The 15,410-nt window shown below is 47.5% G+C and overlaps 2 protein-coding genes across 3 annotated transcripts in view; one reads left to right on the top strand and one right to left on the bottom strand.

The window, feature by feature from the left end:
- The window catches only part of TP53BP1 (tumor protein p53 binding protein 1), a 33,981-nt gene extending 30,159 nt beyond the window's left edge, over window positions 1–3,822 (bottom strand). The window contains exon 1 of the mRNA XM_074600065.1: window positions 3,775–3,822. The gene's annotated coding sequence lies outside the window, so the exon portion shown is untranslated. The remainder of the gene's footprint in view (window positions 1–3,774) is intronic.
- A 6,043-nt stretch (window positions 3,823–9,865) lies between these two features.
- Window positions 9,866–15,410, top strand: part of MAP1A (microtubule associated protein 1A) — a 68,280-nt gene continuing 62,735 nt past the window's right edge. The window contains exons 1-2 of one of the 2 annotated variants that reach the window (XM_074600540.1): window positions 9,866–10,164; window positions 14,878–14,979. In XM_074600540.1, coding sequence (XP_074456641.1) covers window positions 10,008–10,164; window positions 14,878–14,979 — 259 coding nt within the window. In that variant the 5' untranslated portion in view covers window positions 9,866–10,007. Of the gene's footprint in view, window positions 10,165–10,427; window positions 10,707–14,877; window positions 14,980–15,410 lie in introns of those variants that run through there. The other variant, XM_074600542.1, reaches the window with a different exon arrangement.

Genomic DNA, 15,410 nt, shown 5'->3' on the forward strand with positions numbered 1-15,410 from the left:
CCAAGTTTGCACGTGCACGTTAAGAACACTAAACCGGCTGTAAGTATTTACAGGTCCTACACAGGAAGGATGCTTTAACAGGAGGTTGTTCAGCTCCCAGAAGGTGCTTCTTCAGCACATTTCAAGCTGTATTATTGAAAAGTTTCTCTGGTATGCTAGTTTCAAAAAATACATACAGCTTCAGGTATTGACTGAAGTGTGCCCCAACGCTAAAGAACACCACAAGGCCTGTGACCACTAATTCCTTCTGAAAGGTGATGTTCACAGGCTTTTGCTAGCTGTCTGGGGAAGCCAGATTTCACGTTCACAAAATATTTTATCCCAGGGAATGGAAAGCTTTATCCCAGGGACTCGGACCGTGAGGGGACAGTCGTCAGTCTACGATCCTCACGTGTCCCAGAGGTTTTAGAACAGGCTCTTGCAGTTGTTCAGTTCCCTTCAAGCAGAATTCTGCTTCCATCAGAATGAGAGCATGCCAAATGGTCTTCCTCTATGCTTACTCTCAGAATCAAATAAAATATAAAATTCCTCTTTTTTCTTATTTTGACAAATAAGATAAAAATAAGTAAAGCCATGTTCTAAACACAAGTATAGCAAGAGCCCTCATTTTTTAAGCCAGTTTATGGTATTCCACCACTGATCCTTGCTGGACTTACTAGTGGGTTTCCAAGCTTGCTGCTGTTTTCCCCTTAAGCGTGTGAAAATAAACTTTTCTTATTGACAGAACATTAAACAGCTATATCCTTCCTCACATTCATCTTTTACACTTTAACCCTGCCAGCACCTCTTCTTTATTAGCTTCTCCTACAGAGTACAGGTTCCTCATTAGTGCATTTGAAATGCCTACCTAAACCAAGCCCTTCTGCAAACTCTGGATTTTCATCTGGAGGTGTTTTTACAATAGATACGGTCAGCTACGAACTGTGGGGGGAGGGAAAAACAAAACGCTCGTGTTTATAACAACACGAGAAGTATGTGCAAGTGGGCAGACATTGGCCATGCAGAATGTATCTTTGGGAAGAAAATAAAGACAACAGAAAAACAATGTATTTTGAGGAGCGGACATCAATAAACAGATAACTGGAGGCACAAGAAGCGCTACAAAGAGATGGCAGCTTCTTTACTACAGGCACAAGTGCAAACTATCTTAATGCAAAGAAAGGATAAGAAATGTAATAGGAGAAGGTGATTTGATTCAGGTGTAACAAGAAAACACAGGAAAGGAAACAAGCAAATCAGAACTGTATCAGCTTTCTTAAAGGATCAGTATAAAAGAACGGCAGAAGCATACAAGGACAAAAATTAAAAAGGCCCAAGATATCAAAAGCAACAAGAAAACAATCTATAGGCACACTGGCAGGAAAACAGCGATGGCAAGAACTGTAGGGCTGCTGTTCGGAGGGAACGCTGATGGGCAGCTAACGTCAAGAAGGCAGAGGCATTTACTGTTCTTCTCTGAAAAGGTTATCCAGAAATGGGAGGGAGCTCAGTTAAACAACAACGAAGGGCAAGATTTCAGCCTTGAAACAAGGCTGAAACAGGTTAAAGAGGCTTATCTAAGCCAGATGTTTTAAAAACTGTTGAGTCTAGACTTCTTCCCAAAAGATCTTGTCTGAGAAGTGTCAGCAGTTACTTTTCAAAACTCCTGGAGGATAATGAGGTACCCGAGGACTAGAAGTGGCAAATGTGCCATCACCCTTTCTCAAAACGCCCTTCAAATCCTTGAAGCCTTTCATAACAAATCATCAAACAAACTACCAGTTTGTATCTAGGAGATAACATGGAGAGGAGTTAGCAGCCAACACGGATCTGTAAAGACAAGGCACACAACATCCATCTGATTTCTTCTCATGTCAGAGCAACAGGCCTTGTGGACAGAAAAAAAGTGGCAGAACAGCAGTTTTACTATAGCGAGATTTTGAGCAGTATCTGGATGGGGTTCTCATAAGCAAATGAGGGAAGCATAGCTGTGATGAAATTTCAGTAAGGTAAGTAAAAAATCCTGTTGAATATCCATCCCCAGAGAGTAAGCATCATCAGTTCTATGTCAAAACAAGTGAGGGTCCACACATCGATGTGCTATTCCTGTTCTGTCCACTGTTTTCGTTAAGCACCTTGGTCACAAAATAAGGAGTACACTTATTAAACCCACACGTCATCTGAAACTGAGAGGGACTGCAAGTAGCTGAAGAAAAATTTTAAAAAATGGTCTGAAAACCAGACAAAGTACAATGCAGATAAGACCAATATTCTGCAGAAGGAAAGAAATGACTGCACAACTTCAGGATGGGGCTGCTGGGGTACAAGGCATCACTGTAAAATAAAGCAGTCGGGGGTCATCGTGCCTGACAAACTAATCTCCAGTCAGTGTTGCACTGCTGACACAGGAAAAGGTGCAAACAGCAAGTGTTATACTTACGTATAGTACGCAGGTATGTTAGAAGTGTGAAATAACTCTTGTGCTCTACACTGGCAAGGCCTGAGCTGAGCACTACGTCTAGTGAGAAGTGGCAAAGGAACTGGCTATCATTTCAAATGGAAACAAGTCGATGGCAAATAATTTGTTTTCACATTCAAAGTTTAGAGGACAACTGCAAATTTGTTTACATAAATTGTAAAGAGGTTCAAATTAAAGACACAGCAGAAAGAAGCAAAAATACTTAAAAAGTAAGGCTAATTAAGCTCTGAAGATTACGCAGTCTTTAACAGTTAAGAGTTTCTTTTTTTTTTTTTTGAAGTAGTAACAAACAGGCAAAGTTGATCTTGGTCTGAAACAGGAAGCGGGACTAAACATCTCCAGGATTCCCTTCCAGTCTCATTTTTCTACAATTCAATACGTTTGCGTGAACCTGGGTAGGACAAAATTGAGAGCTCAGTCCAGGCAGTCAAACTAGAAAATGCCAAATCTGCATCTGAATTTTAAACCTGATTGTACATTTTTTTGGTGGTAAATCTGTAATCTATTTTTTTCCCATTTTTTTTATGCTATGAAAAAAGCATCCTGCTTTCCTTACAACGTGTAAACCTTTGATCTAAATATCCCCCTCAGCCTGCAGACTGCCTTTTTTCCTGAGTCTTATGATAAATTACAAACAGGGTGTGTCCATATTTACTCAAGAAAGAGGACAAAAGAGCAAAATCAATCTTTGCTTCCTTTCCCTTCAAACAAAATACAGGACTGCGAGGACTCACGCTCATTTCTTCCCCTGCGAACCCGCGCTCTCTCCGTGCAGCCCCAGCCCCCTCTTCAAACCAGGACGGTTTTCACGTGAAAAGCACCAAATCCCAGACGCCGCCTTCACGTGGGGATTAGACGCCTGAACTGAGACACCGAGCAAGGCAGCTAAACTTGCTGAAGGAGCAAAGATGCTACTTGTCCGCGAACGCCCGCGTTTAAGCGCTGTCCTGCGTTACCGCCCCGGTGCCGGGCACGGCGGACGCACCTGACGACGCCCCGGGGGCTTCCGCCCGCGCCGCCCCTGCGCTGCCCGCCGGGGACGAACGCACGCGGCGAGCACCCCCCGGGCTGCGGCGGCTCCGGGGAGCGCTGCCCTCGCCCGCCGACATCCCCCGCCCGCGGGCGGCCTCAGCCCCAGCCCCGGCCCCGGCCAGACCCCGGCCCAGCGCCTCGCCCCCGCGCTCCCACCGGGCCCGGGCCCCGCCAGTGCGGCGACCCCGCGGCGGCTCCCGGACTGGGGCCGCACCCCGGCCGCGTCCCGGGTCGGTCTCCGCCGGGCGGAGGAGAGCGGACGGGGCGGCCGCGGGAGGATTTACCTGCTCTCGGCCGGCGAGCGGGGACAGGGGCGACGGAGCCGCCCCGTGACATCAGGCAGGCGGCGACGGGCCGGGACCCGCCTCTACCCGCCCCGCCCCGCCGGGGGCCGGGACCGGGGTCGGGGCCGGGGAGCGGGGCCGGCCCCGAGGCTTTTCTCGGGGCTTTTCCCGGAGGAATCTCCTACACCGGGCGGTGGTTCGTTCGTGACGCCGTAAGGTGCCCGTGGTCCTTAACAGCTCCCTGGTTTTAAATAAACACCGGTTTCTTAGATGAGGTTTGGCTGCGAAAAGATGGGGAACCCTTGCTCTGGCATGCAACTCCAGAAAGCAGCTGGCTAACGTGTGCCTTACGAACTTACTGTCCTTCTGTGGCAAGATTACCATTACCAGCAGATGGAGGGAAGGCAGCGTATGTGTTTGGGGGTTTTATTTTAGCAAAGCTTTTGATTCTCTCTTTCACAGTACCCTTCCGGACAAAACGCCCAGCACCTAGCTAGACCCCCCTGCAAGTGCTGCCTCCAGCGCTGGGGCACCAACAGCAGAAGGACACGGAGCTGTTGGAGCGGGGCCAGAGGAGGCCCCGGAGCTGCTGGGAGGGCTGGAGCCCCTCTGCTGGGAGGACAGGCTGAGAGAGCCGGGGGGGCTCAGCCTGGAGAAGAGAAGGCGCCGGGGAGACCTTCCAGCCCCTTCCAGTCCCTAAAGGGGCTCCAGGAAAGCTGGGGAGGGACTCTGGAGCAGGGAGGGGAGCTCCATCATGCTGTAAAGTCAGTTGGCTTTTGAGCAACCAAAATACCTAAGGCTGCAACCTCCTCGATCATTTTCAGGTGATGGTGCCTAACTGCTAACAGAAATTCTTATTCTCAGTCACCAAATACACAACCATTCTCTCTGCATGTTAAATTTCGTCCTGTTTTCATTTTTGTAGTCCTCAAGGTCATTCAGTTCTTGCCGCAGAGCATTCTCCTTTTCTTCTATGATAGTATTTTTACCTATATTCTTATCACACAACAGCTACAACCTGAAGTAAAAACCCAGCAAAAGCATACCACTTGTACTTAGGATAAAAAGTCAAAAGTGAAGTCACAAAGCTTTGGGGAGCCAAAAGCCGTTTCTGCAGCCTGCTAAGTCTTATTAAAACTGCCCAGTTTTCATGAAGATTTTGCTTTGTACTGTTGAGTGAGACACTGTAACTCAGCCTGGTAAGAATGTGGCTTTTCCCCAAGCCAGAAACACCTTTGGAGAATTGTCTGTATTATTTCTGTATCCCTTTCAATCTCAACAGTCTCTCTGTTTTACAATAAATACCTGTTTGATTTTGCTAGTGTAAGAAGTAATGCTCTGATGAAGTTACTGGAATAATTTCTAGCAGGCACAAACTAACTGGAACTTTGACCATTAGATTTAACAAGGACAGAGTGAAAAGGGAATTAATAGATATCCGCAAAGGTTGTCATTCCTCTGGCAAGAGAGACAGCTGGGCCAAGAGAGTAGCAGAATTAAAAAAAGGGAAAGCAAAAAACCAGGCGGAATAATTTTGAAGGCTTTTTAAATGATACAAGCACATTATATTTATTTATCAGGTGCATTACTTCATTTTTTGTTGGCCTGATAACATGAAAATTCGAACAGGTTCTATAGCCATTAGATCTCTATCTGACAAAGATAGGGGTGCCACATACATGGTATGTTCTTACTGGGCTTCAGCAGGCTTAGGCTTTTACCCAGTATCCGTCCGGAACACGCGAGCATCGTCCGTCTCTCATTCACAGACCCAGTGACATTAAATGATTTCCAAAACACAGCCGTGTACAAAGAGTGCAGTGGTGTCTGCCCTGGTGACACCTGTGTCCGTCTCATTGAGAAGGATAAATTCTGGATGCTGAGGAAACGCTTCCTAAAGCTCCACCAAGCTGACCCAGGAGTGATGTACAGGCAACAGACACTGTGATTCCATCAAACGTTAAAGGAAAGCTGAGATGGTTTTGAATAACAGCGTACAGACGGACACACGACTGCAGGATTTAGAGACATTACTGTGAGCTGTGCTGTGGGATAAATACATTTAAACAACAAATTTGCTTTTGTTACCTTCTGAGACATGAAAGTGGAGGTCTCTGCTTCTCTTGATGCACTAAATCAGTCCCAGAGTGAAACAGCATTTTTGTACTTAGTGTGCTCTTAAACCCTGTGTCTAATACCTACCTACGCCTCCATCAAACTTTATTTTAGTCAGATATTTCTACATTAATTTCAAAGTTGGTTTACTTAGCCTTTCGTTGCTGTTGCATTTGAGTGCAAACATACCAGATCTGTGGTTTCTCTGATGACCTACCAGTGCTCAGGGACTGTGTGCTCCGGGAACAGAGCAACACTGAAAGAGGACGTCAGCCATGAATGACAATGCAATTCACTGCTCTCCCGTGGCCTTCAGCCAAAGGCTCTTACCATTAACGCAATGTATCTGCATTCTTGATTTGTGAAAGGCTGACCACAAAAGTGTTCATCCTAGGAATGCAACAAAAGAAAGGACAGGTATTTAATCATGAGAGCCTTACATGGCTGAGATTGCCTCAGCAAATTAGCTTCCTTCTTAAGCGTACATTTTACTTATCGACTTGTGTATCGCTTCCTTTGAATTCTACTAACATATTCAGTAACACAAAATGCACCACGTAAGACTGCAATCTAGCGATTTCACTATAAGCCAGGATCACATAGTTTCTCTGCACCTTCTTCTGGAGAAATCTTAGAATTGCTGCACGGTTTTGCTGAGCAAGGGACGCTGTGGCAGACGTCTGCACAGCGACGGTGGAACGCTGAGCGTTCGGGGCTGCTGGCAACCCCTTCGGTTCAGTCTGCAAAAAACCTTAGTAATATTCCATTTATGCTCATTTTTTATGCTTGTGCTTTGCCTGGCTGTTTCAGCTACGTTATTCCGACTGATTTTAGCTATCAGGAAAGATGAAACAAAGAGGTAAGAATTCTGGCCACTTTGTATTTAATATTTAATTGACTAAAAATCACCTTGGCTTCAAAGAGGGATTGTGGCATCAGTATGAATTAGTACCTTTCTTGGTCTGATAAACATCTGCTTTAATTCCAAAGCTCCGGATCACTGGAAATGGCACAACGAATATACACGATAATTTCATAGGCCCTTAGATCCTAGTCTCGACCAGAGCTGCGGTTGTTCCACTTTGCACAGGAGACACTCAGTATCTGGCAACACCTTCTGTAACACAACAGTGGGAGGAATGGGAGCGCTACTCTGATAAATCACCCATGGGGTTAAACAGAAGCAAAAGTATGTGGAGTTTGGTCAAACTTAAGGGCTTATCCCTCTCTTTCTGTATCTTACAACACACCCTGGAAGCGACACCACACCGGCTGTGCGGCTCCATCTCTGCACGGGAGCATTATGGAGTTGGGTCCTTCTGCCGCAGGTAAGGGCAGCTCTGCTCACCACGGGGAGGCCAAGGCCCGCACAAAGTCCCTTTAGGCAGTCACCTATTTTCCCCTGCCACTTAGAAACGTCACGGCCAAAATGACATTGTATTTTACCTCAGTTAAAGGCGTTATCCTCATTCAGACACTGCCGTGGATCTCTGGTTCCTGGAAGTATATTTATTCATACGGACGTTTTTAGCTGGGGGTCAGGAAGTCACCGTTCCAGGCTAAAGGAGAGAAACTGAAATCGTGTGGATTGTTCTTCCCATGATACTATGAAGATCCTTTTTACGCTATTTTGAGCCTATTTTCTAAATCTGTTTTTATAACGGTCATTTACCTGTGATTCATCGTCCTTCACTGTTTAGAAGTAATCCTTTCATCTGTTTTTGCCAACTCTCACTCTGTGATGTTTGCCAGGACTCTAATAGCTGTGATCAGCCCAGTCAGCTTTTGATATTTCATGGGGGTGCCAGCTACTGCTGCAGGGCATGAAAGCAGAAACTTACACCAGAATCGCTATACAGATCTATTATATGGATCCAGAGTGTTAATTTGCAGGGAAAAGTAGGAACTCGGTAGGCTGGAAATCCCTCATTTCACTGCCGTATGCAGTGAAGCCACCCCAATTCTACCGGGACCACAGACAGCTCTCATTCACATCAGAAAGCGACAGAAATATCATTATTCTATCATTTCGTGGTACAGTAGAAGAACGCAAATGGGTCACGTCGTGAAAACACATCTCTTAATTGTAAACAGTCTTCCCCAGAGGTTCCAGTCTCTCCGGTACAGAACCATGCGTGGGGGTTCTTTCTGAGCTTTCACTCCAGTTTGTGTGTCTCCTGTTTCTCTTCCCCTTGGCAGAATCCCAGCTGGAGGAGCGTCTCTGCACTGCAGTGAAAAGCTGCAGCTCTGGAAAGCTTCCGTGACAGAAATAAGCAGCAAGTATTAGGACTGAATCACCTGAAAACAGAAGGCACTTCTACCAGCTGGTATGAAAATCTCTGAAAGTCTTTCATCTTTACGTTTTGTCATCATGTTTTCCCTCCGTGATCTACAATTCTACTTCCATGACAGAATTTATTGTACACTGGTGTTTATTTGCAGGTTTATTGCTTTATTCACATATTTACCTACTTTAGTGCAATACCTTGAGACAAACTAAATAAATTAGCACGGAGAAATAAGTTGAACCCTTTTGATGCACTAATTCTCTCTGTTTATGAGATTTATTTCATAAAGATCATAGCCAGTGGTGTCACCACGATTTAATGTGAAAAAGACCTATTGCATCACCTCGTAAGTTATCTGTTGAGAGCTAGAGCACCTTTTGATTAAAGACCTAAATTTGAGAAAACTCTGTAAGCTAGCAACGTCAGCTGTAGCCTGCAGAGATAATCATGCTGGATTTTCCCCCCTTTCTGTGGTTGGCATTTTTCCTGATTATCTTCTGTTAGAGTCTTACGACACTATAGATTCACACATGCTCGCCAAAATCCAACTGTCCGAACCTCCTGAGGTTTTGGCGGTGTCCTCACTGCGGGCCTGGTGGGTAGGAAGGAGCACAACAGGGCAGGACCCTGGTTTATCTGTCCATCAAACCTCCCAAAATGGAAACCTGGCAGACCGCAGGGGACAGAACGTGACACCGCTTTAGGAACACTGCAGGTTATTGCTGACGTGACTCTTGGTTTACAATAGCTGGGTTGCTTTTCCTCCACCCAGCTGCATCAGTGCAGGACGGATCTCCCTTTGTCATAAAAGACATGTATTTTTCTATACGAAACTCCTTTCTGGTGGCTCTCTCTTGTCCAGCATGCAGAAATCTCACACTTTGACCGTGCTCGGCGTTCCCACACACAGCACTGACGTGCTCTGAAGATGTGGCTGGGACTGGCTGCCGGTGACATGGACCTTGGCCTGGACCCAGGCCCCCTCCGGCCACCCGGGGCCTTAAGGGCTGTCCACGCAGCAGCTGACAGCTCAGGTGCTGGCGGCTGGCAAAGCTCACTGAGATTCTTCTTGTATCTCACGTTTCTGGAATCTAGGGAATCTCATCACTTACCATTACAGACCATTACTCTTGTCTTTAATTGGGCAGGAAGGAGAACCCCAGGGAAGAGATGAAGATCTGACTGTTCTGCTTGCTATCAAGCGGCGGAGGAGAGTGAAGGGACAGGAGCGATGACACCGAGCCCAGGCGTCTTTTAGCACCGCCGTTTCCTGTGATTTTATTGCGTAATTATTTATTGCGGATACTGCAGCAACTGAACGCCGGGCGTTTAAAAATCCCGGCGGGTTTCTGTGTTTAGGTACATCTCCCACACTCTGGTCAGGAGGGTACGCGGAGCCCCGCTCCCGGCTCTCCCCGGCGGCCGGCGGGCCCTCCACGGCCGGCTGTGGTCGCCCGCCCGCGCAGCGACCGCAGCCCCGCTCCCTGCGGCCCCTGGGGCTCACCGGCAGCCGCCGTCCCTCCAGGGCAGCCGCCGTCCCTCCAGGGCCGCCGCCGCGCTGAAGCGAAGCGGGGTGTCCCGGAGCCGGGGCTTCGCCGGGCCCGCCCGGGCCTTGCGCGGCCGCGGGGCCGGGGGGCGGTGCGCAACGGGCCCCCGCGCCGGCCGCTCGCGAGCGGCGGGGCGGGGCGGGGCGGGGCCCGCGGGCCACGCCCCCTCCGCCGCAGTAGCGCAGGAGCACGTGCCCGCTCGACCAATCGGGGAGGGGCTCCGGGCGCTTTAAGAGCCGTGCGCCAGTCAGCGCGCGCTGCAGTAGCGGCCGCCGGGGTTGCCATGGAGACCGCGGCCGGTCCGGTCGCTATGGAGACGGCAGCGCCCGGGCCGGCGGGCGCGCGGCGCCGGGAGCCGCGGAGGCACGCGCTGCTGGCCGTGATTGGGGAGGTCGGGACGGAGCCTGAGCGCGGGGCGCTGCGCGCCGCTCTGGAGCGCGGTGAGCGGGGGGCGGCCGAAGGACCCGCCGCAGGGCCGGGCGCTGCGGGGCTGAGAACGCGCCCGGCCCGAGGCAGAGCTGCCGTGCCCGCCCTGCCCTGTGGCACCGCCGCCCCGCCGCAGGCTCCCGGGGGGCCGGCGCTGCGGGCGGGGAAGGAGGCCGGCGGGATGCAGCCCAGGGGCGAGCCGGCGCTCTGCCGGGGCCGGGCGGGGGTGGCGGGGGCCGCCGGTGGGCGCGCCTGTGCCGCGGGAGCGGTCCTGGGCGTGGCCGGCGGGCGGTGGCGCAGCCGCAGGGGCGGCGCGGGCGGTGCTGCCGTGATCGGGGCCTGAGCTCCCTCGAGGACGAGCCCGGTGACAGATGGCGCTCGGCGGGCCCCGCTCCCGCGCGCTGTCGTGCCCTCGGGCGGTCGGGCCGTAAGCCCTGTCCCCCTGAGCGCTCCTTTATTTGCATGAGTGAAATGCGGTTAACGCTGGGTTTGAAGGTCTTAAAGCCTGAAGACGTTTTATGGTTCTGAATTCCTCAAGTTTCTATTTTATGAGCAGGTCAGTGGATTACCTTTCATTTCCCTCATACCCTGAGCTTCTCCCTCATTAGCGGAGGGTTTGCCTGGCTGGGCCCGCCACTGCGGTGTGAGGGCCGCAAATGGGCCTGCGGTGTCGCGGCCTCCCCCTGCCTGAGGAGCAGCCGTGTGGGCCAGGGGCGGAGGGGGCTGAGCCACAGTGGTGACCTGGACTGCTCCAGGAGCCACACGGAGCAAGACACGGCTGCCATAACACTTGGCTCCTTTGTTGTCTGTTTTGTGGTAGTGCCCAGAGGCCTTGGCAATGAATGAGTCTTTGTGTATTACCAGATGCTGTGTTGTATAAAAGCGAGGGGGAAGGAGGTGGCAAGATGGTAGCTCTTGTTTTGTGGTGGTTTCTGATGGTTCCTAAGAAAAAGAAAGGAGAGGCTGTCAGCTACATCAGGACATTGAGGGAATCCCTGTTCTAAGAAACAGATTAGTACACCTCTGAGAAATAGAGTAACAGCCTTTTGACTTTGCATGCAATTCTTCCCTCTTCGCCCCCCATTTCCAAGACGTGTTGGTTTAAAAGATGCCAGTGACAACAGTTGTGATTTGGTTATTTGGAGATACTTCTGTGACTCTTTTCCTTTCAAGCATAAACAGTACTGAGGAACAGGTGGACAGTGCAATTTGAGAGGGTATGGGTATGGAGATGTCAAATCTTGTCCAATTTCTCCACTTCAGCATCTTTTCCATCTACCTTTGCCGGCAGGCCACTTACCAGCTACTCTGAGGGCAATGTTTTGGTCCCTTTTCCAAGCGATAGCTTTTTTCAGTAGGAGTAAGCCAGATTATGACCATTTGGCCTCTGAAAGCTCCTATTTGAGGAGGTACTCCTGTACCAGCCTGCATCCTTATCTATTCTCTGAATCTTTGAAATAGTGACAGATCAGACTGTAAACTAATGAATTTTGCTCTCTGATTCTGTGATTATATGCCAATAATCTGTGAATTCCCATTGCAGAAAAAAAAATAAATGCCAATTTTGCAAGATAAATGGTAATTGCTACAGCAGGAGTAAGTTCTATAGCTAGTTTTGCCTGACTGGAAACCTACTGAAATTCTGCGGAGTGCAGACACTTCTTTGCATGAGAGACATTTAAGCAGTATTGGTAAGTTACTAACAGTAGAAGTGAACTGCTGAGGGAGCTAGGAACTTGGATTTCGGACTTTCCTCTGTCACTGACTTGGAGTAGGACCTCCAGCAAGTCATAGAGGAGTCTTCCCCACTGAAATGTGAGAATGACCTCTTCTGGAAATGGACCAACATCTGCAAATTGGAAGATGGATATAAAAAGGAAGGATAGTTAAAGTGACAGCAGGGTCTTCGATCTGCCACCAGAGAGCATATTACAATGCTGGAGACAGCTATAATCTTGATTCAGGGAGTTCAAGAAATGTGGAAATGGTACGTGCATGATGATTCCTGTTTCTTAAGCAATAGTTTGCTGGAGAGTGCTTATGTGAGGTTTGTGTGAGGGTAGAACAGGCTGCTGAGCAGATGATTTTATTTCTTCAGGAAACAAAGCCGTGTAAATAACAAAATGCTTCTGCCCTTCAGAGAAGCATTTTTCTGTAACTTGGTAAGGGGCTTATAGCCCAGAAAACAATCAGATTAACAAAACTGGCAAATGAAGTTGGCAAGCAAAGTTGGTCCTTAGTGTTACATGTACATCTAGATAGGGTTTTCTAAAGAATGAAAAAACTAGGTTTTGTTTTGTGTCTTAGTTCTGTTGCCTGTGGTGCCCTGTCTGTGCAAAAAAGAAAACCCAAAACCCAAACATAAAACCAACCAAACAAAAAAAAACCACAAAAATATTTTTCAGTGAATAAATCTCTTGCTCTGGCTGATTCAGAAAGTGTGCTTTCCCAGACTTCTTCCTATACCTTGGTTCAGGAGAATGGAATAGTGAATATAGGACATCACGGGAACCTGCTTGTTCCCATGTGTAGTGCTTCTTAGGCAGTGGCATTATGTGTCTGTGGGATGCTTGAATAACACTTATTCTAAAATGCTTTCTAATAAATACTGGTCTTATTTTTCTGCTCCTGTGTGACTTTTGTCCAGTTTTGAAACAACGTCTGGAAGACTAGGTCTGGTATTAGGGGGAAATGACAAATCTTATAAGCCAATTACCTCAGCAGGAAATCAAAAAAGTTCACAAGGGCATAAGGGAAGAGATGGAAAACTGATGAACTGCATGGTACCTTACCTAAGCCATGCATGTGCAAAGAGAATGAATATTTAGAAACCTTATTATGTTATAGTGTGCACTCTTGTATTGGGAGGTAGAGAGGATCCTAATCAGCAAGGACAGTGTTCTGGCTCCTGTGCCATGGGATGATAAATTGATTAGGAGTAACTTCAGACTACCTGGAGGGGAAAAAATGTTGAATAAACTGCTGCAAGTAAGATGATGAGTGAGATCATAATTTCACTCTTCCCTTTCCTTGCTTTGAAAGAGGATCTCTTCTTTCTGCATCCTAGAGGATGTAGCAGTACCTCAAATAGCATTTATTGCTGCAGTAGGACACCACGATAGTGACACAGCAGCTAGAGTCAGCAGGATTTGCCCTGCAGAGTGCCACCTTGTTCCTGTCCAGGTCAGAATGCTCATCAGTACTGCATTAAGATGCACTGGTATTGGACATTTGTTTAAGCAATCATGCTTTCCAAGAGTATAGCACACTAAAACATTTTGTTCACCTTCTTGCTTCCTGTCTTTTATTACATGTAAAATTTGTTCCTATCCCATGCCCAAACTGAAAGGAATAGATCTTCTGTGACGCTGAATGTGGTGGTAAGTTGTTTTATTCCCCGCCTTTGATGTTCAGAGGGTTTACTGAGGGTTTTTTGTGCGCTCTGCAGTGCAGACTGTCAGGTAATACATAAGCTATTACTCTGTCAGCTATCATCAGAAGAAGCCAAGAACAAAGTTTTCTTGAGCTGCTATAGATTCTGCAGGCCTTGAGACTACTGAACTGTGTGATGCAATGATTACTAACTATCTTGGTTACGTGTAGAAAGCCGGAGTTTGTATCCTAAAAGATCCTCTTTCCCACCAGTGGCCAGCAGAAGCTGTTGCACAACGTGGAGTTACTGTGCTGGAGAACTAGAACTGCAGTAACTGGGAATGATACCTCCGTGAAAAATCAACATGCTTCACTTGAAAGAAGGCAGATATCAGCTGCAATAAAACTTTATTTTTTGCAAGAGAGGAAATGTCTCCAGAAGATGGTGGAAGAACTCTATGAGGACCCCATCAAGAAACAGTGGGGCTGAAATTCTTGTTTCAGTTAACTCTTAGAAGTCTGTGACATTGGCCTTCAACACCTGTATTTCATCAGGCAGCAGCACAAGAGGCTGTAGTACTGATTCACGCTGATATCCTGGTTTTGTTCATGGTGCTGACGTGTAGTATCACACCATCTAGGAGAGGCTGCTCCGTACTGGGATGTGAAGATGTGTAATCTGTAGTGTTTGGTGTCATCCAGAATGTGCAACTGCTCACACTGAAGGTGACTTCCTCAGCATGGCATGGTGCCACTCGCTCTGGGAGCAGATGCTGCTTCCTGCTGTGATATGAAGGCGATTAGCTTACCAAGATTATATAGATTAAAGAGCAAACTCAGAGGGTCTCGGTGGTGTCACAGGCTTTGAAGGAGTGATTAGGCAGGGCAAGTTGTGGGGGGGCTTTTGTGACTTGGAGGATGCACAAGTTGTAAGAGCAGAGAAGCTGGTGTCTCTGAGCCGTTTAGTAGCTTAACCCTCCAGTAGACTAGTGACCAATGCTGGATAACGCAGAAGATGTAGAACTAATGTAACCTGCTGCGTAACACAACATGCATTTCTTGCTTAGGCAGTGGTGTAATTTATTTAGCCTCAACCCCCTGTAGCTTTTTGGTTTTACTTGTGCGAAGCCCAAGTTGAATGAAGGCTTGCTCACTGCATGTACTTCAGAGATAGATGTTTTATGGAGGGCAAGCATCTTATGGCCCTCTGCTTTTGAAGACTTTCTCCATCCTAAGTCTGCTCTTTTGGATGAGCATCACTGGTCCTTGTGTGTCCCGTTAACTTCTCTATCTCCACTTCTGTTTCTGGAGTAAATGTAATAACAGCTCACTATTCTTTTGTTGTTGTTTGGCAGGAATTCGTTCCTGGAACATTAACATTCTGTCCTGTGACCTGAATCAGCAACTGAGACTCTTTGTGACCCGACACCTGGCGCAGTTTTCTTCAGAAGTCAAAGGTCAGCTTTTTGGTTTATTAGCATTAACTTTCAACTTTTTTTTGGGGCTTGAAAAAAAATACACAATAAAGCTGATTGTGATTGAGAATGACAAATTTAATTAATGAGTTGTTTGCCCAGGATTCTTCAGATATGAATACTAATGAGGAAAAACTATGTTAAGGATCTGTGGATGCAAGGAATTTAACTAAAAAGTAAAGATCTTACCACTGAGAATAGAGTAGATCGAAACATGTGCTGTTTAAAAGCCTATTAAGCTAGTAAGTTATAATTTGCCTGTCTGTCTCCTGTACCTTACTCGGGTGGCACAATATAGTTTTACTTTGTAAGCTGTTTATTATCTATCTCTTCCTTTTGGGTTTTAGAATGTACCTTTTGTATGCACAAAATGTATTGCAAGTAGTGTATAAGGCTAGTCGAATGACTTTCTG

Source organism: Larus michahellis, chromosome 9 (assembly GCF_964199755.1).
Source record: "Larus michahellis chromosome 9, bLarMic1.1, whole genome shotgun sequence".
In the NCBI taxonomy this organism is placed as follows: domain Eukaryota; kingdom Metazoa; phylum Chordata; class Aves; order Charadriiformes; family Laridae; genus Larus; species Larus michahellis.